This window comes from Phasianus colchicus, chromosome 8, assembly GCF_987193195.1.
Source record: "Phasianus colchicus chromosome 8, bPhaCol1.hap1.1, whole genome shotgun sequence".
NCBI lineage: Eukaryota > Metazoa > Chordata > Aves > Galliformes > Phasianidae > Phasianus > Phasianus colchicus.
The window spans coordinates 10,973,382-10,997,928 of NC_143443.1; the positions used below are offsets into that span (position 1 = coordinate 10,973,382).

Here is a 24,547-nt window from a genome sequence, read left to right on the forward strand (position 1 = left end):
TGAAACTTACCTCAAAGCCAAAAAGCTCCCATTCAGGCATCCAGCTGAGGAGAACGTACCATCAATTTCACTGAAAGTTTTCACATGAAAGAAGTTACATTTCTTTTGTTTTCTTTTCTACAAAATAGCATTTTCTATTAAAAACTGTATTTAATCTCTAGTGAATTACGTTGTACATAAAATCTAATTCTGACTTTAATCTGACATTTTAAATCATATAAAATCTCCATTCAAGACTGAATGTTTAAATAATGCTAAAAACAAAGCAAGAATCTTCCAGTTCATTTTTCTTTGCATTCCATTCATTTTTCTTTCCTCTTGAAAAGTAATGGAAGTAATCTTTGAGTTATGCTCAAATTCCCTTACATGCACTGTCCTTCTTCAATGCACAACTAAATATTTACATCTTTTATTGAGCTCAGGTGACTAAGCTGTGCCAGGTGAGACATGGACTAAAGGAGCTAAATTACCTTAAGTCAATGAAAGCACAGCAAATATTTTGTGCATAGAAGTCAGTAATTAAAAATACCTTTGCTATGTATGTTCAGACCCACATTCATGCCAAAATCAAATAAAATTATGAAAGACAACTTTTTTTCTCAACAAAGCTTACTTAGCTATCTCTACAGGAAGCCTTCCAGATGGGAAAGTCAGCAATCTTTGAATAAATGTTTCATTCACAGTCCAGATCTGCTTCAAAAGGTCAGGATACCTGAAGTCATCTGGTGGCACCATGTTCTAAAGTTTAAAGAACACAAAGAATCAGGCATATAAAGCTGATTTCCAAGAAATGAGTCCTGTGGTGAAGCTCTCTTTTTCCTCATTGATTGACCATTTGCCTACCCAAAGTATTACTGTGAAATAAACTAAGAGATAAAATTACTGTATTCTAGTAGTTTTGTACTTGCTATGAAAACAGAGTAAGCTATCATAAACTACAACCACTCAGATTAACATGTTAATTCACACCACAGGATCTCTCATGGCAGACATACAAACACTCTTAAAACACGAACACAAAAAAAGGCTTTAGGCAAGAATAGCAGACATCTGCTTACTATCATCCATTGAGTTCACAGCCAGGCCATGAACATACAGAAGAGGATCCATTCAAACTTTGGGTAGCTGCCCTCCCACCCCACATCCAGAAGCCTCTGAGAGTGAATCATGTTTCTTTGTTGAACATTACAGAACTTGCATTCTGATGTACTGCTCATACTGAATGAATTACAGTGAGATTTCTAATAGCAAAGGGAAACAAACAAGAAAATTATTCTGAGTAGAAGTGGTCCAGAAAGGGTTGGCAAACAGCACCAAAACTAAAATAAAACTAGTAAAAACATTTATCTTGAGGATGCGGGCTGACAAACACAGCTGACTTGGTATAATGATGACTAGCTGTTGCCAAAAATCAGTATCCTGATCCCATCCTCCAGGATCTTGCTGTTTCCCTGTCCAGCAGAAATATCATTTAGCCACACAGTGAAACAACTCAGGGAACTGACCTGTCCAAAAATTAACTTGAAAAGAGATCAAGCAGGCCTGGCTGAGACCCCTTAGCTGGCAAGGGCACACGGGTCCTAGGAGTACAGTACTCACATAACTTTGAAAGAATTCAGTGCAAACTGACAAACTAAGTAGTACTAAAAGGGATGCTTTTGCAGCACCAAAGTCCATCTACTGCTAATGCTTCTTGTGCAGTACAATAACTGTATTCATAGAGTCCACCTCAATTAGTCAGAATCTAATTCAGCAATTATGAAACTTGCACAGTAGAATCTTTTTTGAGAAAATAATTTTAATAGAGAAGTTCTGAGCCTTTGCTACCACACCTGTTAACAGCTGTTAAACTTCTATCACACACAGTAACAGTTACCAAAACTCAATCAGAACTGGAAAACGGGAGAAAAACTGTTAATTCTTCACAATCAGAACAGACTGTAGGAATAAAAGATCACGGTCAGCCTGATCTGTACTCAGTTTTGCTTGACAAACAAGGTTTTCCCCTAAAACCTTACTGTTTCCCTTCACTGCCTAATTAGTCGTTTTTGTGTTTGTTTTGTTTTCACTCCACATTTCCAACTCATGTTGCTTCATTAAACCCTACCGTCTAAAATTTAAATCTAGGCTACTATTCAGAAATATCCCCTATACAAATCCAGACATCTCTCTTCCCAAGTCACTGTCTAATAGTGCTTCCTTTCCATCATACTCCCACCTTGCCATTCACCCCTCCAACACACACACACACAATAGAATTTACAAAGATCAATTCTTATTCTCTTAAAGAAAGTTACTGTTTTAACACTAGCACAAAATTATCAATACAAACAGCCACCATTTATCATTTTTAGCTCCACTTGTTTCCTCATCACTGTGGAGTGCTGTATTGACCACAGAGCAGAACACAGCACAGCTGCAGTCAGGACTGAGGGTGGGTGGAGAGGAAGAGCTCAAGTATTCACTCACCTTTTGAGGTTGTCTCAGAGAAGTTGTGCTGTCTCCTCCTTGGAGACATTCAAAAGCCACCTAACCTGGCCCTAAGCAACCTGCTCAGACAGGTCCTGCTTGAGCAGGGGAGTTGGACCAGAGGAACCCACAGTACCCTTTCAGCCTCAATTATTCTGTGATTCCATTAAAAGGGAAGAAAGGCACACATTCACCACTCAACAAAAAGCTTGTGCCAAAATGCTTTACTGACAGCTAACACACAAACTCTATCCCAGTCTTCACCGCTAAACTGCCCCAATGTCTTGTGCTTCCATGCTCTAAAATATTACAACGTAGATCTGCGTCCTCAATATCAAAGTCTCTTTAAGTGCATCAGAAAAAAATGAAGCTGAGTTTTAAATATTTTCATTCCAAAGTATATTTAATTTATTACCTGTGGATAAAAGTAGTGTGCAAAACTTTGGTCCCCACCAGAGAAAATTCTTTTTACGCAATAATACTGCTCACTGTCTGCAATAACAATAAAACAGAGGCAACTGAAAAAGTGACTTTGAGAAATACTCAAGATGCTGCAATAAATACATTCAGTTGGGAAACAGTTCATTTGTTACATAACCTCAGAGTCAATAGTTCTTCACAATGCAACCGTTAAAGCCATCTTTGACAGAGGTAAGCACTAAGAGCTGTAAGGTAATGCTCTAGTGCTAACAAGGCACCTAACCCAACAGCACATTTAAGCAATTTTTGCAAGTACTTCTCACTGCAGAAATGGACTTTAAGAGAACAGTGCACAGTGAAAACAAACTGCTAGGAAGGAAACAATTATAGTCCTATCTCAAGATCTGCAAAACACTTATTAAGGAACACAAGTCCAAAAAGTAAATATGCCAGGTGTTGCTTACCTGCAGGTATCAGGCATTGAGTACTGTAAGGAAGCCAGTTTCCTTTTACTGTGAAGGGACTTTTCCTATTACTGGTTGTTCCTGTACCTAATTGCCCGTTACCTCCAAGTCCAAAAGAATAAATTCTTCCAGATGAAGGAACAAATGCAGTAGTGTGCTGCCTAAGGGAAACAGAATTCAGTAACAAAACTCTCAGCATCACAACATGCTTCGCGCAGGCCAACCTAAGAATTCTGTTATACCGTATCTGAAAGGTCCTGTAAATACTCCACATCTCTATTGGCAATGCACCATCACTGACAACATTGTCAAAACATCTTCCTGGAAACATTCAAGGAATGGAGATGCCAGGTTTTGCCTTGAAGCCTGCAAACAGCTTGATCCTTTGAGCATCTCTCTGGATGTTCAAAAATGTTTAGTTTGTACCAGATAGGCTGCATCCCACCCTGCCCCTGGCTGGATGGTGCTCTGAGCTCCTGATGGAGTGCCAGTTCATTGCAGGGAAATTGGGCCAGACAGCCTTGAATGATCCAATGATTCTACAGTTCCTCATCTGAACACTAGTTGCCTGCTCTCCTATCATCCACTTAGGAACAATCAGTATTGAGTTCAAATGAAACCAAATGAAAAAGGTCAAATTTGTTATGAAGAAAGGATTGCATAACACACATTTTTTTAAAATTCCAAATAAGCATATTTTGTTATCTCCACAAAAATTGCTAGAATTAAGTGTTTTGGACAAGGACATTTTCATCTGTGTTGACACTTCTTCCCATTTCTTGGGTGCTATTATAATATGAATACCACAAAAAGCATTATGAACTGTAGTTTAGTTTTATGGAGCATTCACATAATGAGCTACGCTCCCAAATCTTACGCTTATCCTCACCAAAGAGCATGTACCTCCTCCCCAAACACTCTCTTTCTTTAACAGGGAATAATTAAATGACAGCAATAAGCAAGCACATGATTATTAACATTTTCAGTTCAGATAATGAGAGCTCTCAAATACTGAAACTTTCATACTAGTTCTAGTGAATGTTTTTAAAACCTCACTAAAGCATTTATCTTTCGCTAGAGACTATCTTCCACAAAAGAAAGGTTAAAGAAAAACCAATTTTGTATTAGAATTTACACAAAGTATTGCACAAAATGAGTGTTTATCAGATTCACAGTGCTTGTGCAAAACAGACCTTACCTGCCACAAGTTATCTGTGTGACAAGACTTCCCATCAGTTCAAAAACTTTCCTTGGGTTTATCTCATGGCTGGTAGAGTTGTGTCCCAACTGACCATAGCCTCCAGCTCCAAATGTAAAAACCCCACCTTCCTGAACAAATAAATTATGTGGATTAAAATAATAATATGTCTCAGAACAAGAAAATTGTAAGAAAAAGGAGTTTAATAAATCACCTTGTCTGATAATTTTGGAACTGTAGGGAAAGGACAGAAAATAGATTTGCACAAGAGGTCCCTGAGTCACAGAAAGATCACAAGGTTAATACTGTCGTGAAAATGCAGCATTGCTATCACAGCTATTACCTTATCTGTGTTAAATCTCAGCCTTGTAATTGCACATTAGTATGCAGCAGTTCTGGCATTAACTTGAGTTACTGACAGGCACTAATCCTCATCCTTTCCTCCTTTCCAGACTTCATAATGATTATGATGGTAATATAAACTCATACTATTACAAAGTGTAGTTTGGATTTTAAATACTGAATGAAATTTTTAAAACAATGATTAAATAGGAAGCTGCCTTCCTCAGAAAGACAATGCAGAGTATGACTGAGATAGTTAACTTCATTATTTGAAAAGACAAAACAGAAATTCTCAATGCTGTTGTAAGGCAAGTCAGTTTTTAGAAGTGTTTTTGATTAATTTATCAAGAAATTAACCAAAAACTTAAATAAATGAATATTAAACCAGAAACATTTTCTAAAGTTATACAACTTACCTTACAACAACTTTAAAACTTTCCATTTTGACATGCTTTGAAATTGTAAAGCTGTTTCTTACTCTGCAACAGATTGGACCTCTGCTGGAAATCATCATTAAAATGGCAGCGTCCGCTAAGAAAAACCAACAGGTTCATTAACTGAATCAGAATAACAAATAGTGACAGGTTTTTCTGTATTTCAGAAGGGCTTGAGAAAAGGTCACACACATACATAGTACCATCTACAAAAGTCAAGACCCCTGGTTCTTCAAGGCCTGTCATGCAAAGGGAAATGGATTCATACAGGTAACAAATTTGTAGAATGTACAGTAAATCCAATATTTTGAGTCTATTGGCTTTAAAGCAAGCCTGAAGTAAACTTCCATACATAAAAAAAGGGGGAAAAAAAACGCAAGTTGTAAATTGCTGTTTTCTTTACATTCTGTATTTCCATAACCTTGTATGATACATAAATATCAATTTTAGAAATGCAAAGTTGCCACATCTTTTCCAGCCAGAAGAAGAGAATATTTTATAACACAAATTCTTTGTGAACAGTTTATTTTTCCTTTCACTGCAGAAACATCAGCTTATGTAAAGTATATAAGGTATGGCCACTCTTAAACAGACCGTATTCTTCAAAATTTTTCATTTGTTGCAGTGCAAAAATTAAAACACACACACCAAGAAGTATACATTCTCTGAAAGTAAATACTGATCTTTTCCCTCAAAAATAAAACATTTTAAATAGTTAATTCAAAAATTCCAACACCTCTTACAACATTCTGAATACAGACTCAGAAAATAAAAGCTTTGTCACTTGTCCAAATCTTCATCAGTCAGAATTCTCTACTGCTGCAAGTCCAAAATATTCCATTTATAAATCGGTACATTTTATCTAAATGCTGAAATTGAATTCAAGTATCAGAACACAGACAGGAAGGTACAGGAGTCAAGCACTTAAAAAAAGATGTACGTGTACTACTCTACCCACCACAAATTAAAGCTACTTATCACCTGATGCTTGAAATGCACTGCCCATCACTAAGATGAGACAAAGCTCCAGCGTTACTTTTCATGCCTCTCCTTAAAGTTCCCAAACCTCAAACAAACATGAGACTCCAAATTAAGGGTTTAGCCAAGTTAAGCACGCAGCAGCTTGGTACATCTAAGCTCTCTGTTTTGATTCCTACATCTCTGCATGAACAGAAAACGATTTTTTTTTGTTTGTTTGTTTTTACCCCCACCCCTCCCTCATCACCACCCTCCCCACTGGCCTTGAAATCAATGGCCAATTTTCCATAGACCCTCACGTTAAAATACTTTCTAGAGGATTATGTACATTTCCAATTTCTTAAGTACCTAAGTAGAAAAATGCAATTCAATAAGACAACTCTTTAGAAAACCACATACTGCCAACCCCCTGGGCACGGAGTTTAAATTCAATATTAACCTGATCTGACCGGATAAAAGCAACAATGCTGGAGGTGTTACACTCCAAAAGCAGCTAATCTCTTTAGCATACACTAATGTAAATACCTGCACAATTTTAATAATGCAACACACAGTGCCTTATCAAAAAATACTCTATTTTGTATGCTCACCTTTACCATGCCTGACAAGATTTTAAAACTACAGAAGGATTTTTTGCATTTTTTCCCCCAATTATTTAATCATTCTTCCAGTGTTTCCTCGATTTCATCCAATTAACACTGAAGAAGTTTTATTTGTTATTTCATAGCCAGGTAGCATTTTCTCTTTAAAATATTGAAAATGAAAGCATAAGCATTTTTAAATGTTGTACCTTTGTAAGGGCAGCAGTATGATCTTCTCCACAACATATATGAACAACCTTCTGAGTTCTCAGCGACTTCAGCAGGGTAGGAACATACCTGTCTGAGAGGTTTAATACAGCGGTGGATTGTTTATTTTGAACACACAAAAAAATCAGAAAACAAATAATTTCACCCATTCATTCTTACTGTGTTTCCAACAAAGAAACGTTTTAAATTTGTTAACAAAATACAATTGCTGTGGATGAACCTATACATCTTTGAGGTGGTAATGTCACTACAGAAAAAACAGAATTACTATATTGAGTTATTTTGTAGCAAATATCCTCATTTTCACATGATTGACCATATGTTAATACACAAATAATGAAATACAGAGCAGTGCATCATGCCTGCCATTGGCCATGACAACAGAAAAGAAACAACATGTTTTGAGAAGTTTATGTGTTTCACTATTTTAAAGCATTCCATTATGTACCTATTGGTCCTAGTTCAATGCTACTAAATGACTAATAGCATGGAACATGGAGTAGTCAGCAGGTATTAACCAACTTCCTTCCAGGGTGGCAACAGAGCAACTTAAGTCATCGAGCTACATAAAGTAATGTTTCTAAATGTTAATACTAGTGTCTATAAAGCTGTCAGGTACACAAAGATGTCTGGAAAAAGACCCTATCTAAACATAAGCAAAAACAGATTTTACTGAGGAGTTAAAAAAAAAAAAAAAAGCAGTCATCAATTTTGCAAAGGATTTTGCAAAGAGTGTGTAGAAGAAACTGAACGTTCCCACAAAAAATTGATTTCACCAGAAAATTACAGAAAGTCTGTGTAAATCTCTTATTACATAAGTATGGCCACATTTAAAGCATGAATTCACATGTTTCTTAAATACAATTTTCTGATTTTTGAGGGTGTTGGGAACAATGGACATTGTTGGGAACAAGAGAGCATCCAATCACTGAACTAGCTATAGATTCTATAGCTAACTGTATGCTGAGGGAACATGACAGCATATATTCCTGTGCCCTGGTAGCGTACATATAGAGTAACAGAACTGCAAGAGAAACCAATTTTTGTCTAACCTAACTGCTTTTTGAAATTGTTAAGAAGTATCACCACCCTAATAGAGGAAATTGTGGAAATGGTTAGCTGAAAAATCACAAACTGTTCACTACGTGCGGCCTGAGAAAGGACAACATCCACATAATGGTAATAAACAATGAAGACATCTAATAGCTAGTGCACAGAAAGCCACTCTGAAAGCCTAAGTCACAAAGAAAAACCTACTCACAGGAAGAGAAGACAAGCTAAGCAGACTAGAATTTCAACATAATGCTGCCAGAATTTTCACTACAAAATAGCCATTGGAGCAAGGAAAAAAAAAAAAAGCCTAACTCTGCCTTCCTTATGTAATCTTGCACAACACTGGCACCATCAGAACGTACTCAACAAAGCTTTGTTTTGTCCACTACTATTTCAGGAATACTGGTAGCTTCACATTCACAAACTAGGACTTTAAGCACGATGCTTTACTGTAGTAATGACTACTCACCATTATCATCATTAAGACCCAGCTGTCCAAATTTGTTGCGTCCCCATCCAAAGATGGCTCCAGAAAGAGTTAATACAAAACTGTGAGCTCCTCCTGCTGCAATCTGTGCAAAAGGGATTCCCAGCAGAGATTTAATCACATGCGGGGAGTTTTGTTTTTTATACTCGTAACCTAAGCCCAGCTGGCCATATTTATTTTGTCCCCAGGAAAACACTTCACTTCCTGTTCAAATAAAAAAAAGAAATACAATCAATATAATTTAATTATATAAGATTTATTTACTTTAAGAAAAAGTAAAAGCTAAGTCAGACACTTAATCTCAAATATTTTTCAGTTTGAAAATGCAGGCAAATGAACACTTTTGAAGCACAGCGTTCTCTCATTCAACCCAAGTATTTAAATAATGTTTCCAACCCTCAGCGCTTTTCTCAACATTCCAGTTGCAGTAGTGACAGATAAATGGTGCTCAGTTATCATGAACCAAGATGCCCCTCCATGGAGAGTTCCATCACCACACATACTTTAATGCAGAGAACTCAAAGCTGCATGCCAAACATGCAAAGGCTTCCTGCTTCCAATCACAAGCCTCACTTAAGCTTTTACATGGTAACAGACTTATTTTTCACATGCAAATATTTTAAAACATTGTATCAAATATATAATTGATGAAGAATAAAGTAATTTGGTGCCTTATAAAGTTAAAAATACATAACTTTATTTTCACGAAACACAAATCAGAGACTTATTTATGCATAAGTTATCCCCAAAAGAAAATAATTTAATGAACAACCAATGTTCATTATCATTAGGATGAACACCTAGTAACAAAGACATGGTTCACCTTAGCTAACAGGCTAATTTTCAAACATTAACATTACCTATGTCCCTTCTATCCCATTTTTTTCCAAGTGTTTATCAAGATACCAAACATTCGGGTCTACCTCTTGAAATGCAGGCCATTTCATTTATTGTTTTTATGTATTTATTTAAAATATATATGTCTAATTTTAAATACATTATATAGACATATACACAAATATAGAAATATTTTTAAATATACTTTATATATATAAAACTCAGACAAAAGGTTAAATTTATATCTCAGAATATATATCCTCAAAACAAAGGGATGTCACTAGATTATACGGAGCAAAGCTGCCAGAATGGCACAGAAATCAATACAAGTCCATGAAAAATTACACACAGAATCAAGGCTCAGGTCAGCATAAATTAATGTAAATTTTAAAAGATCAGCATACAATTAATACCCCTTCTCTCTACTTTATGCAGCTGAAATTTTAACCACACGAAACAGAAACACTATCAAACACTACCATCCTTTAGTAATCTGTTCCCTTCTCCCCCCCTCAACACCATGCATTTCCACAGTGAACATTATCTCTGTCCAGCAGCCACTTGTTTCAGAGTTTTTGGACACAACTCTCATTTGTCACAATAAAAGAAGTAAATTTAAATTCATGTTTGTCTTCATTGGCAGTTATATTTAATAGACATGTGATGCTGTGACACAAGTGAGGCCAATTAAGTATATTCACAAACCCAGAAAAGTTTTGAGAAAACATTTAACTATTCAAAATGTGGGTTATCATAGAAAATTAAGTATTAACTTTGGAATCACCAACAAAAAACAACACTTTGCAATAGAAAAGCAGATGGCAGTAAGTGCCTGCGTGCCTCAATAACTGGAACTTACAGACTAAAACAAAAGACTAGCAACAAAGCAGAATGCTAGTGGGGTAAAAATGAAGTGGAATAAGAAAAAGGAAAGAAAAAAATGATTAATTAAAAAAGGAAATTACATGAAAGCAATACAATAAATTAAAAGGCACAAGAAAAAAAAGAAAGAATAATCAATACTGCCTCAGTTTATACATTTGTTCTTTAAATTTAAGTCTAAATGAAACAGAACATTGAAACCTTAGAACTACCAGTTAAGAAACCATATATAGGTCCAGAAGAATCTTGCTTACCTTTGGAGAGTGCAAGTGAGTGATAATAACCACAAGCAACTTGCACAATTTGTATCTCTGATAAGCTTTTAATATTTCTATTGGGGTAAGAAAACAGAGAAGGAATTAAGCTACCAGATCGTGGTATGAAAAAACAAGTCACATTAAAGGATAAAATCATCAAGCGCGTCGTTTCACTGCAATAACATACATGAAACTAACTTAAATACTCTAAAAGCTATTTAGTTACATCTTAAGTCAAAACACCTTTGCCAACATCTTCAGTGATTGTCTTATTTTCAAGTTAATCAATTCACAAATGAAAGATTAGGGAGGCATATGTACTTTAGAGATGCTAGGAAGGAGATGTCATAGCTGAATGGAGGCAATGAATAAAAGAAGCAAGAAGAGATTCTCCCTTTTTAGTTTTCAAAATAAAAGAAGTTTTACAATGTATTACTCTTTTTTAAAATCAATATTAGCTGTAAAGGCTGAATTACATTCTAAAATACATTCTAAAACCTGAATAATTTTTTTTTTTAATCTCTAACATCAACTTCAAATTTGCTTACAGAGCAAGTAGGCATCACACAATATCATCAAGAAGCAGCAAATACATACATTAAGCTACAGCAAATCTAGTATGCTTTCATTTTGATGAGAAAAATGGGAACCCCTGAAAGGCCTGGGACTTGTAAATTTGATACAGAATTAAAGAACCTTTAAATTAGTTATTCCTATCTTCCACACTTTCACAAACAGTCACAGCCAAGTTAAGAATTACTCATGTTCTAAATAATTGTTACTTGGGTTTTTATCTATGTTGGAAAATAACAAACACATTACTTTTCCAGTGTAACTTCCACTCTTAGCAGATGACAATTTATAAACTACCTTAGCAAACCCACTGCATACTTCTCGCCTAAACTGACTGTTTGAGAAAGGAAATAAACAGTCTGAGGCATGCAAGCGTAACAGCTAAAACACACTTCCTAATGAGTGTTCTTAATTGTACCAGAATGGCCTGACTGGTGTGATTGAAGTACACTTTTTCAATGAAAACAACTTTACTATATACTTATTGTTTTTAACCTGGGCACTCTGATGCATTCCTCTGTTCCAGGCAAGCCAAGCTGTCCATCAGCAGCCAGACCCCAAGCATATACCTGACCCTTGTCATTTAATGCAAGAGTGTGGGCTTCTCCACATGATACAGCTACAATATTTTGGGCATCCAGGGCGCCAACGTGCTCTAAGAAAATAAGAAAAGAAATCAGTAATAAAAGAAAAGCAATTAACAAGTTAATGCTATCCACAACAGTTACAGTCATTTATCTCCTAGATGTCCACTGAAATGACACCAAAGCAAGCCTACAATTTTGCCAAAATATCCTTATCTTAGAATTATAAACATGCTATTCTAGGAGAAGTTAAGTTTGCCACCCAAACAAGAGCTCTAGCAATTAACCTGGCACGGTCACATTCAAAACTGCACAAACCCTGCAGATTTTGTTTTTCAATGTCTTCTTCTAACCTTGCTATCTGAGAATGAGCAACAAAATTCGCTGTCAAATGACTACACGTGTAGACTTATGTAAGTGGGAGAACACCTCAACACAGCAAGTTGAATTCACCTATTCATTATAAACAAAAAGGCACTGCAAAACTAGGCAGAGCCAATTAAAGACTGAAGCTACTGATTTTGCAACTAGCTGCACAATATCCTCTTTATAAAGCAAAACACTGTAGAAACAGATCCTAAAGCTTAATTTTTCTAGACGTACAATGCACACCTGTGAAAAGCAAAAACTAAAGTACCTGTGATTTCTTTTCCTGTACACAGTTCCCTCCTTGAAAATCTTATGCCCAGTTTTCAAACGTGTGAATTGTACTATTGATTAAGAATCACAATAAAAACTCCTGTGTATCATCAGTGTAATACAGAAACAGCCTAGTGCAGCCTAATTCAGTTCCAAAATGGTAGTTAATGGTATCTGCAACATGACAGACACTCAGCTTAAATAAAATGTAAAAAGTCAGCAAACAATCACTCATATTGCTAACAGCTGGTGTTATTAAAGAGATTGCCAGCCCAGTTTAGCTCGTAAGGGTCTCTACAGCTCTGCCAGTAGAAGAGGTAATGTTCACACTTTCTAGTTCAGGCAACACACACCACATACATTAGGGCAGACCATCCTTACCAGCTGCTAACTTAGCCAGCCTGACTTTGCAACTAACGTGGTTTAAGAATCATCCACAGAATCTTTGTGACAAGTAGAGCTTTGAGGGAAGGTAAAAGGTAAAAGAGAGCTAAATAGCACTGCTGGTGACACTGGTGGTAAAGACAAGCAGTCAGTGACAAAAGTATCTTCATCCAGCAGAAATACTCCCAGAAGAGCATGCACCCATTTGTAAAGACACTGAGCCTCTCTAGAATGCTCAATTAGTTATCCCATTATATTTTTAAGGGTTAAAAGACAATTCCAGCATCGTTTTCAAAGTGTAACAAGTATTCAGAACAAGTTCGACAAGTTGAGTTTCTATTCCTATTCGCATAACAGAGTTTATGAGTTTATCAGTTTTAACACTTGTTTACTGTTTCCCAACTGAAGTCCAAATTAGTCCTAAGTTACATATCAACTACATGAAAAAATCTTTATTTGGCATCAAATTCAGAACTCTGAACAAGGAATTACTAGAATATTGCATAATAGAGAGGTACTAACTTTGTTTCCATATGAACACTTTGTATCAATTATTGTGCCAAGTAACTTGCAAAACTGCTATCACAGCTACCAGAATGAACTCTTACTAAGGCTTTTCAGCTTGCTTACGAGATGCTTATTACAGAAGCACTGTCAGATGCACTGTTCCATCTCTCAGTAGCATGCAGATATGACTCACATGCACAGCTCTGAGGGGAGCCCATGTGCACACTCCTCTGCATCCCTACAAGATGTTTACCCAGCTCTGCTATAGAACCGCACTACTGAGAACCAGAAACTCATAGTAGCATAGAAAAAAGGAAAAAAGCCCTTGTAAGTTTTACATTGTGTCCTTTAGGTCCTTCCAAATTCTATTCCTCTAACAATGCATGTGCACAGAACTTATTTCATCTGTTTTTAGTTCTTAAAAAAAGAATTAAATCACACTGCTTTCATCAGACGTGCTCTATACAATACACTGCAGTATTAAAAACACACAACGTGCTTCTCAACTGTGCTATGCCAGATATTCATTTCCAGCATGTTCCAGTAGCCAAACCCATCCATATGGGGCAACACAAATCCATGTATTGAAGAAGGACATCCCCCCTTAGGATTACAGCCAGTCAGTGAGTCTTCTACAGCCTTAGGTAAAGCAATTCCACACTGAAAACAAATAGTTGCTCACTCTAGCGGAACTGGTAAAAATATGGGGACACAGCCATGCAATCCAAGCAAAGGGATGTTTTTTCAGTTAAAAATATGACCAATCTTGGAAGTACTACTGTGCATACAATTCAGCACACACAAAAGCACTGGCAGCCTTGGGCTTAATGTAGCATCACAAAGAGGAAAAAATACATCCAAACACAGGTATGCTCTGCAATTCATTTCTTCTAAACTTACCGGGTCTTTTTCTGGCTTTTTCATGCCCTAGTTGTCCTAGGTCATTGCATCCACACGTATAAACAGTCCCATCATCCAGGACAAAAACAGTGTGTCTTAGTCCACACCCCACATCTCTGATCCTTTTATTTAAGAAAAAGTCACTTCTTCTGGGTTCTAAAACAATCTCTTCATCAATTCCACCCAGTCCAAGTTGTCCAAACGATGCATTTCCCCAGCACAACATTTTTATGTTATTGGTTGCTGATCTTCCAGCTTCTCTTTTCTAGAATTTTCTTTATGTGTAGCTGTTCAAGAAAGGGAAAACGGACAGCTTTTCAGTATTGTCCCTTAAATTATGTGCCTACATAGCACATAGTCCACAAGTACACACAAATAATACAAAATATTTATATTAACCTCAGTAAGATCCTTCACTGTTCACTTCAAATTTCAGTTTTAAAATATGCAGGTTCTGGCGCTTATCGAAGTTTATTTCAAGAATTTAAATATTATCCTCTATGGCACTTCTATAATTACTTATTCTAAACTATTCAAACTACAGTCACTGCCATTTCTAGGCAATGGAGGTGACCTCAAACATCACAGGTGCTTCTAAGTACAGGCTAGTTTATTAACCCAGGGAGCTGCTTGGTTCCAGAAAGCTCTCTGCATGGCTTTGAAAAGATCCCCAAAAACAACACTTGACTCACAGCTTGGAAAAAAAAAAACAAAAACGGTCAGCTCTGATCAATGCAGTTACACAACATAAAGAATAAAACACGTCAATCATTATATTTAAACAACTGTGAGTCAACTGAACTTACAATTCTAAAGAGTAAACAGCTCAAACAGAAGTCACAATTTTGCACTAAAATTAACATAGGCCACAGCTTCAGTTACTTCTGCAGTAGAAGAAGGAAGCCACACATATAAAGTCATTCATGTCAGCTCTTACTGCTAGCATGATTAGGTTGCAAGTATTTGTTTCTGTGCTGACAAAACTTTGTGCCTATCTGCACAAGACACAACATTGCTCTTCCCTTACATTTTCAGTATTGCAGATGAAGACCATAGAATGACTTTTTCACTATTACTCTTGCTATACTCCCACAACATCAGTTTCCCCACGTTTTCAGAGCACTTTAGGAATCAGTGCAACACAGTGTAAAATCACTTCAAGTTTTCATCTACAGTGGGAAAACAGAACCAGTAGCACGACCCGGAATACAAGGCACAACCAATGCACTCAATCACACATTCTGCAGGGTCACATATGTATCGCTTCAGTGTAAACCCGCTCAGAGAAGCCAGACATCAGCTAGCACTAGAGTGTTACATAAACCAATGGCACGACTCCTGGCAGCATAACTAGTGGTGAACTAGGGTGAAATATTTTTCTTTGCAAAAGTCAACACAGAATAAGCAAAATGCCTCTTGTTATGATCTCGCAAAAACAAAAACAAACACGCAAACAAAACCCAATCAAACAGCTTAAAATACATTGTGCTCTGTTTACCTATCTCAGGAGGTGACGCATGATCAAATATTTCCCTAGCTATATCCTACCACGTTCAGAAGGGGACACCGAATGGGAGAAGTCTTCAGTTAAGACACAGCCATACAACAGCAACTTTCACATGTCCGTAAGAGCAACTGCAGCGCGGGCTTCAACCTGCAACACAAGTGAGGAAAAGATGTACGACTGTAGTGCTTCAGGGCTCCCAGGGCACGATTCACCTTCAGTCGGGAAAAAACGAAATTCCTGCTCTCTATCCAAGCAGCTACGTACTTCCACAGACGCCTCGTTCGTTTACTGTTAGAGCCAGAACGAAACCGGCGCTGTACTTTAACCTCGCTCCCGGCAGCGCGGCTTCCCTGGCCGCGGGCACCGCTCGCGTTGTCAGCCGCAGGTTCTACTACGCGTGACGTCGAGGCCCGTCACACGCCGCCACCGAACAGACGGCGAGGGTACGGCACGGCTCGCCTCCCGCAGGCACGGGGCACGGAAGGGTCTGGACGCTTCCCGCACGCACGGGCGCCCCACGCAGCTCCGCCCGCCACGGGCACCGCCGTTCTCCCGCCGCCGCCCCGCCCGGCTGCCCTAACGGGAAACGGCCCTAACGGCTCCGCTCCCGGGCACGGCACGGCAGCCCGCCCCGCGGCGGCCCCCCGGGAGCGAACCCGCCGCAGGAGAGGAGGAGGCGGCGGCGGCACACCGGGGCCTCCGCCCGCTGCGGCGGGGCCTCGCCCGGCTCCTCGGGCGGCCCCCGGCGCCGTACAGCCGCCCCGCCCCGGCCCGGCCCCGCAGCCGCCTCCCACCCACCGGCCCTCCGCGCGGCCCCGGCCGCTTTCCGCGCGGCCGAAGGGCGGCTCCTCGGAGCGGCGGCCCGGCAGCGCGCGTCACGACGCGACGGAACTCACCGACGGCCGGACGGGGCTCCGGGCTCCGGCTCCCCGTTCTTTGTGAGGCCGCGCTCCAGCGGCTCCCGGCCCGACCGCCTCGGGCTCCCACCGACCACCGCGAGGGCGTGAACTGCCCCGGCGCGGAGCGCTGACAGGGCCCGACCGGCGCCGCCGCGCAGGCGCGAGATCCGCGGGCGGGGCCGCGGCGCGTCCGCTCTACCGCCCCCGTCCTCCCCGGCCGCGCGCTCAGGGGCGGCGGCGCTGCGTGACGTCACCGGGCCGCCGCGCGGAGGGGCGTTTAACGGCCGCGCCCGGCGTCGCGTTGCTGCGGTGCCGCCGCCACCGCCGGGAAGGGCGGGGCGCGCGCGGAGCCTGAGCGAGAAGTTTCGCGGCGAGGTCCCGGCCGCTTCCCGAGGGCGGGAAGCCGCGGAGATAGACGGGCGATGGGGCGGCACGCCCCCGTTGGCGCCGTAGAGCGCCGGGCGCCGGCGGCGCTTCCGGCGGGGGTCCCGGCGAGGAGCGGAGAGCGCGGGTTCGGCGCGCGTGGTTCCTGCCGTCCGAAGCGTGACTCCGGCCACGGCGCTCTGTTACGGAAGCCGCGTTTCACGAATAGTAAACGGACGCAGCGCTCCGAGTGGCGCGTTCGGTTTCCGAGCTCCTCTCGGCGTCGCGTTAAAGCACTCGTTTGCGCTGGGCGCTTACCTCCAGTGAAGCAACAAAATGCCAGTTAGCGCAGGAGATGGGCTTGCTTAGCCTATTTTTCCCCGAGAATTTGCTCACGTCGGGCGGACGGCTCGCTGCGGTTCGCCCAGTGGGGGGGATGGAAGCAGAGCCGTGTCCCTGCTGCCCGCGCCGCGGCTCGGCCCTGCGGCTGCACGCGGGACCAGAACTTAGCGGGACGAGGCGCCCCGAACGGCGAGGGGTTTCCCGACGGCTGGGTCGGGCTTGGCTTCGCTTTGCCTCTAACACGGAGTATTCTTACAAACGTAAGCAAAGGGGCTGTTTTGGCCGTTTACGTATCCCTTTGTATATCTGAACGGGCGAGGCTCCGTAGGACTGCTGAGGACTTGTGGCTCTAATTGTGTCACTGAAGATCCAAAGCAGAAATGTTCTGTTCTTGCACGGAGAAAACAAGATAGGAATGTCGGCTACGCAGCCAAGTGATGCGGCACTTTGCAGCGTGGCAAATACACAGGTGTATTGCTTGAAGGAGACACGCAAGTGATTTGCCTCTATCCGTTTTGCATACGGAAATGGAAAGTTAGCAGCGGCTGCCATCCATCCCAAGTAGAGGATGACATTTTATTCATTACCTTCTACGCTTCCTTTTCTGTTATGTAGAGACCAGCAGGACAGTAACTGAGTAATCGCGCTGCAGAGTAGACTTTAAATGTTAGCAGTCATTGTGCAATGTGCCCTCTGGCCAGCATGTGGGGATATGTCCATGTGCTTGAAGATAACAGTAATATTCCCTGAGCAACTTTTACATAGAGAAGTATTTTTATTTAACTGGCCTTACAAATTAGAAACATATAAAGCATGAAACAGCGCAGAATGTTATCTAACAAATCTCTCCTCCTTTGCGTAATAGACATAGCTATGTTATTTAAAAGAATTACTTTAGTTTTATATCACTGCAAAATAAGTAAATAAAGCCTTGAACTAAACTACAAATGTATTTTGACTCCACTTACTACCTAGCTTGAGAACTTTTCTGTCAGATGACCCTCATCCTTCCTATCTTAGTGCCCTGAGAAAGTTCCTTCCTTTGTGGGACTAAAGATGCCAAAGCAGTGGGGGAAAGGGAGTGCCACATCACTGCTTGGATCCCCTGCACTCAGTACAACCAGTTCAGCATCCATCAAATGGCCACACTGTGGTTCCGCAGCAGCAGCAAAGAGAACCACATGCTCCTGTGGGTGACCATGCTTGCATCTCAGCGTTCTCAATATCCTTTCCAGTACTTGTAAAAAACAGTATTTTGCAGTGATGCAAAATCCAGTGAATACAAGAAATGTAAATATAGTTGACTTCAGGAAAGTGATTTACTTCTCATAACTGCTTCATCATAGAGGGCTAGCTATGACAGCTGCAGTCTTACTGATGGTCATAACAAGTAGGAAACTTTGCCATTATTAAAATAGTAATGCTTGGTTACTGCCTGGTGATTGCTGTCAGCACAATTGGTTTTTTAATTTGTATTCCAGTTAAACACCTATTTAGACAACACAAAAATGAAAAAAAATCATACAGAATGCTATCCTTATTGTTAGTACATTCGGTATGCATTTGGTATTCATGTTAGCATGCACCCAGTAAAGCATACTTTGTGCTCTAATACTGAAAAATATTAGTTAATACACATGTTTCTGATGCTGCTGTGTTATGGAGTAAAAACTCTGTGAATGGCGAATACAGGGATGAATTCTCTTCCCTCTGTCTCCATTTTCTCCCAGCAGCAGTCAGTACATACTTTTTAAACATTAATTCCTCACTTCAAACCACCTCCCCCTTTTTTTTTAATACTCTGATATGTCAGAGACAACAGAAAATAGAAACATGTGTCCAGAGCAGCTGATAAGATGAAATTAGAGGTGTCAGCTTTTTGCAGTGAGAAATTGCTAACCTTTGTGATAAGCCTTTGTTTAGTGGTGTGTTCTTGATTAAGACAAAGGAAAGGCTTTAAAAAGCAAATGGCATTACAAACAAGGCAGTGACAAATCTTTTTATATGATTTCAGTTTTTCTGTTTTATCCTCACATTTTTCACAATGGATCATATTGATGTTAGTGAATTAATGAATGCACCTATGCTCTGCTGCTTTACAGCTGAGCACGTGGTAGTTCTTTGCCTGCCCACCCTGCACATTGTAGTGATTCTTGCTAGCTCATATGTAAATGTGCTTATCAATAAGACCAATTATTTGGTAACTGATGGCAAAATAGTGAAAAAAAAAGAATTTTCTGACATGTTTGTGAATGTTAAGTCACTACATAGATGCTAAATCTAAAAGATTGCAAGCTCTTTGTCTAACCTGAGGCATGTAATTAAGGGAGCTGTTAATGAGAAGCAGAGGAGTCACACTTCCAAGTAGATAAGAACAAAAGGCTACATTACCCTTCATGCCTCCAGGCCACAAAATATAGCTAAAATAACGCTACTCATAGGATGACAGATGTACAGAAAATGGAAAAGCAGCGAAGGACAACCGTGGATGCTGGACAGGAAGACCACATCGAAGGGAACCTGACCTTTGCATGAGGTATGCAGTTCTTGTGCTCACAGACTTCTGAGCGGATCCAATATCCCCAAGCCCACACAAAGAACAGCTGGGACTTGGAGCAACTACCCAGTTTCCTTGGCAGTGTGGCAAAAGCCACAGAAGTGCCAGGTCATCTGCAGGCTGGGGCTGAAGAAGCTGAATGTTTTCAAGCATCCCACACAGAGAGGGTTAGGAGTGCAGCCCCTCCTGCATGTGGCACATTCTTCTCCTATTGCTGAGATATTTCACACTATTACATTAAATTTTCTAGTATATAAAAACAATGGAACAGCAGGCTAGGAGCTGAATGATCACCAGGAAATTTCCATGTTGTCTTTTGTTTGTTTTTATGTTTGTTTGTTTGTTTAAGTTGGATGCTGACACACCAATTCCCATGTCATTAAACTGGGCTTTTGGTCAGGCTGGAATACTGATGTTTGATTTTTAAGGTGAACTCCTCCAGAAGTACAAGATAATATTTGAGAGCCGGTTCAGCCCTGCAGACACCAATTTGAGGACATACTGAACCTCAGCTTACAAAATAGCAGCTCCAAGTGGTGCCACATGTAGCTGATTCTGACATGACACTGTGTCTTTGCATGGCAGGATGATGAAGCACCCTAAAATTAGCCGTCTTACTATTTCGTAAAGAGCAAGCAGAAAGGTAGCAGGCTGCACTGAGGAGAACAAAGAGGCACGGGAGAGGACCAGGACTGACTCTCATGCACAGACAGGTCCCACCACTTCATGGTGAGCACTCTTGGCTTCTTTGCAAATTTCCATCTTGGACTGTTTAGTGTAATTTCTTATCCTAAGCACAGGGTGACCTTACTGTGAAAGAAGAAAAGTGATTGTGCAAATGGTGAGGGGATCTATTCTCTAAGTGGGCTTGGGAAACAGTAGGGAGGAAAATGAGTGGTGAAAACAACAGTGATGATCTATTTTCCTTTTGGGGGAGGATGGGGGGGGAGGGCAGAACTGTCATGTAATTCACAGAATTAAGCTTCATGTTCATGGAATAGAACTGAGAATAGAAGAAAAAAAATAGTACTGTTATGGGATCCAGAAATACCATGATAAAGCCACCCCTCTCTGCTGAGCCAGACTGATAGTTTCCAGAGATTCAGTTCTCTTTCCACCCCATTTCTTGGCCTTTACAAAGAATAAGCTTTGAGAGAAATAAACTATAAGGCAGTGGGAAGATGGACATGGATGTGTTTGGGTATGACAGTAAAGGAAGTTTCCAAAACAACATGAAATGTGCAGATGAGTGGCAAAAAGAAACTGTTAGGAAACATTTGAATACCAGAGGGCACAATAGGCAAAATAACTAATGGATGTTAGGACTGATTGCAGGGAGAGAAGAAAGACAGCGTGATTCCCTAGGAAGCAGAGGACTCAGTTCTGTGCAATAGTCTGTGTGGCTCTGTAACTACGTGAGTGTCAGGACCTGCTTTTTTCTCTACTCCTATGGTAGGACACTGTGGAAAACTAGATGGGAGTGAAATAATTGACTGTGAGACATAAAATGTGACCAGAACTACTTCTGCTGGTAGTTCTCACAAATATGGGACTGTTTTGTGACAGATATTTTTGTTTGGTAAAGATGGTTAGATAGTACTGCTTGCAGCTTTCATAATTTAATTCAGGATGAGACTAATGATTTCACAGGTATTACTGAAACCCAGAGGGACACGATACTTTAAGATCTATTTTGGTGCAGTTAGCAAACGATATTTGGTACAGCGTGGACTGTGCCATTGGTATCAACTTCAGTATAGGAGATCTCTGCTCAAAAATGGATTCAATATTTACTGTGGATTAAGATTCCTGGATAGGTGGAAAATTAGATTTTTCTTGCACAGGTTATTAAGGGCCTCCAGAGAAATTATATGTGAGCAGTCAGAGATTGGAGCACTTGGAAGAACATAACTCTGAATTTCCTACAATATAAGTCTCAATATTAGCATTGGAAATAGAAGAATTCCGAAAATGTTGATAAGATTTTGAGGAGAGAAGCACAGTAAGCTGCACAAGATCAGCAATCAAATCCTTGTAACTATGCGAAAAAATGGAATGCACAATTTGCATGCAGAAAAATTTAATGACTGCTTATGTTCCTGGAGGTTTTGCATCCCAATAATTAACAAGCTACCATTTAGAAAAGGAAAACTGCCACAGACAAGGTTTTGTTTCTATTTAACAACACTGGAGTTGTGCAAGATGCTGACAATTTTGCTGTTGATTTTTTAATGAGCAATTTAGAGACTTATCTCCAGAAAATCATGGGATAATGTTTTTAGAAGACTGTTCCTTTGTTTATTTGGTCTGCCAGCACAGGAAAAATGGCTTCAGTTTAAAACTTCAAGCTTGTAAGAGGAGGCCAAAGCAACTATATATCATTTTCAAGCAGAAATAGTAGAGCAGTCACCTGTGCCAAACCTCCATTGCATTTAGCTGGCATTTTTTTCTTGGATAAGGAGGGTGGTATCAGTGACTCATCACCCTTGTCTGATTGACGAAGGCTTTCTTGTCATTAATGTCAGCAAGCCACTAGAGCACCACTAATTATGATCATTGATCCCAAAGAGAAATGATTAGTTGAGGGGTCCCTCAACTGGATAGTCCCCACTTAACACAGACATATTTACTTATTTCCATAAAAGAATGATACACAGCTACTTCCATCCATATTTCCAGGCAGGGCTCTGGAACAGCAAAATGACCCTTAAACACACATAGATATCAATCTTGTCATTAAGATGAAGATACTCTCGTAGTCCTAGGGCTTGGATCTCTGGTGATTCAAGAGAGATTGTTCCTGAGACTCCCTCAGGAAAAGGCACAGCATTTCCACACCATCAAACTGAGTCGCAGCAGCTTCTGTACACCTCATGACCCAGTGGAGACACCCACCACCATACAGATTGCCAGCATGAAATTCCAATTTCATCACAAAACACTTCCGCAACATTTTTTATCTTGTAAATTTGTAAAGTTTTTATCTTCTAGACTTGTAAAGCTTTTAGCTTGCAAACATGTACAAAGTATTGTGTCCAATGTGACAAAACTTTTGCAAATACAAGCAGTTCAGCGCAAAGAATACTGCATGTTGATAAGCTTGCAGCAATTTCAGCTAGGTAAACACTCTTCAACAAACAATATACATTTACAAATTAAATTCTTCTCAAAATAACAATATAATTGTTTTTCTTTTTCTTTTTTCCTTAATTAACTTAATGCTTATTTGGCCTAGTAGATAAGTGGTTGCTTTGTAATAAATGGTATAAAGAAACTACTTTTCCTAAGAAGTAAATGACAGATGATCTTTATATTTTTCCTGGCCTCTTGTTCAAGCTTGAGCCTCTAAATAGCTCCTCGCCATTATAAATCTGCTTGGGTTATCTTCTGAGTTTATAATAACCATAAGCATTAAAATAGTTTGTTTATAACTCTAATAATCCCTACTGGCTTCCCTGCAGAATTATAATAGACGTGAACCTAGAAGCATTTTGTTTATGACCACTACAACTAATCATAATTTCCAGTGAGTTATAACAGCAAAGATCTATTGTTCAAGATTGCAGTATCTGCTCATCTTCAGGGCAAACTGATGGCTGAGATTTAGTTTGGAATATTTAATAGGAATGGATAAAATTCTGAAGTTTTCACTTTTACATTTGTTCCGGTGTACCATGAGTATGACAGCTGATTTTAGCTGGATACAGAACTCACTATTTGCCCCAGTAACAATAAAACATACTGTTTTTATATTAACTTTCTCAATGTTTTCTAACAAAACCACAAGCCATTTGACAAAATTTTACATTTACATATTTTAAACTGAAATTTCAAGTATGAGAAATATACATGTTTATATTCCTTCTGTGCAGAGAAGTCAAAAAACTTGAATGTACTTCTCACAAATTCTGTCTTAAACTTTTTTTTTTTCACTCACCCACCTTAAATCCTATTTAACAGCTTTATATAGAATACGTAACTTGATTTTCAGAAAATAGTGAAGATTCAAAGATTTATATGACTGCCTCTGGTCATCTAAACGTCAAAATCTTGGCAAATACCAAGTTACATAAACACCACAATGAGAATACACAACAACACAGGTAATCCTTTAGCTTTTCAACAAATATGTAAGAAAATTGAAAGTATATGTTTTAAACTATTTTATGACAACATAGGCTTTGTCTTCATAGCCTGTCTTTGAATTTGCAAACTAGTAAATATTTCTCCACAAAATCTATGTTTTCCTGATTTAACATTAAGCACATACTTTAAGAGAACTGTCTACAATTTTGTTCAAACATCAAGTTTCCACAGTCCCACACCATTAATTAAGCAGACCGTAAAAGGTTTTTTTGTGCTTTAAAGGGCTTTTACTAATTAGATTAAATGAAAAACACTCGTCGTAATATTTGCATTTTCTTTCTGAGTGTCAGTTTGGAGTTTTCCAATATTCTATCTTTTCTAAAACAGAAGGAATTAAGACATTTTTTAAGAAAGCATATTCAAATCCATGATAGACAGAAAGAAAATTCATTTTTATAACCTGTGTGATAGCACATGGCATTACTACATGTCACAGAGGTACCAGTTGGCCAAAACTTGGCTTGTAATACACATGGTTTGTCAGACTAACACAGGTGATATGTCTTTTGACTCCTT

General features: G+C 39.6%; 2 protein-coding genes across 5 annotated transcripts in view; one reads left to right on the forward strand and one right to left on the reverse strand.

Moving 5' to 3' along the window:
* Window positions 1–16,808, reverse strand: part of HERC4 (HECT and RLD domain containing E3 ubiquitin protein ligase 4) — a 31,704-nt gene extending 14,896 nt beyond the window's left edge. For 2 of the 4 annotated variants that reach the window (XM_031602851.2, XM_031602847.2), the window contains exons 1-12: window positions 16,621–16,808; window positions 15,716–15,871; window positions 14,218–14,504; window positions 11,699–11,858; window positions 10,628–10,704; window positions 8,637–8,858; window positions 7,096–7,187; window positions 4,552–4,682; window positions 3,354–3,514; window positions 2,885–2,961; window positions 614–738; window positions 11–70 (exon numbers count right to left, since the gene is read on the reverse strand). In XM_031602851.2, the coding sequence (XP_031458711.1) occupies window positions 11–70; window positions 614–738; window positions 2,885–2,961; window positions 3,354–3,514; window positions 4,552–4,682; window positions 7,096–7,187; window positions 8,637–8,858; window positions 10,628–10,704; window positions 11,699–11,858; window positions 14,218–14,443 (1,331 nt within the window). In that variant the 5' untranslated portion in view covers window positions 14,444–14,504; window positions 15,716–15,871; window positions 16,621–16,808. Of the gene's footprint in view, window positions 1–10; window positions 71–613; window positions 739–2,884; window positions 2,962–3,353; window positions 3,515–4,551; window positions 4,683–7,095; window positions 7,188–8,636; window positions 8,859–10,627; window positions 10,705–11,698; window positions 11,859–14,217; window positions 14,505–15,715; window positions 15,872–15,988; window positions 16,364–16,620 lie in introns of those variants that run through there. The other 2 variants (XM_031602850.2, XM_031602848.2) reach the window with 2 other exon arrangements.
* Window positions 16,809–18,556: 1,748 nt separating this feature from the next.
* MYPN (myopalladin) overlaps window positions 18,557–24,547 on the forward strand; it is a 68,915-nt gene continuing 62,924 nt past the window's right edge. The window contains exons 1-2 of the mRNA XM_031602860.2: window positions 18,557–19,864; window positions 20,471–20,614. The gene's annotated coding sequence lies outside the window, so the exon portion shown is untranslated. The remainder of the gene's footprint in view (window positions 19,865–20,470; window positions 20,615–24,547) is intronic.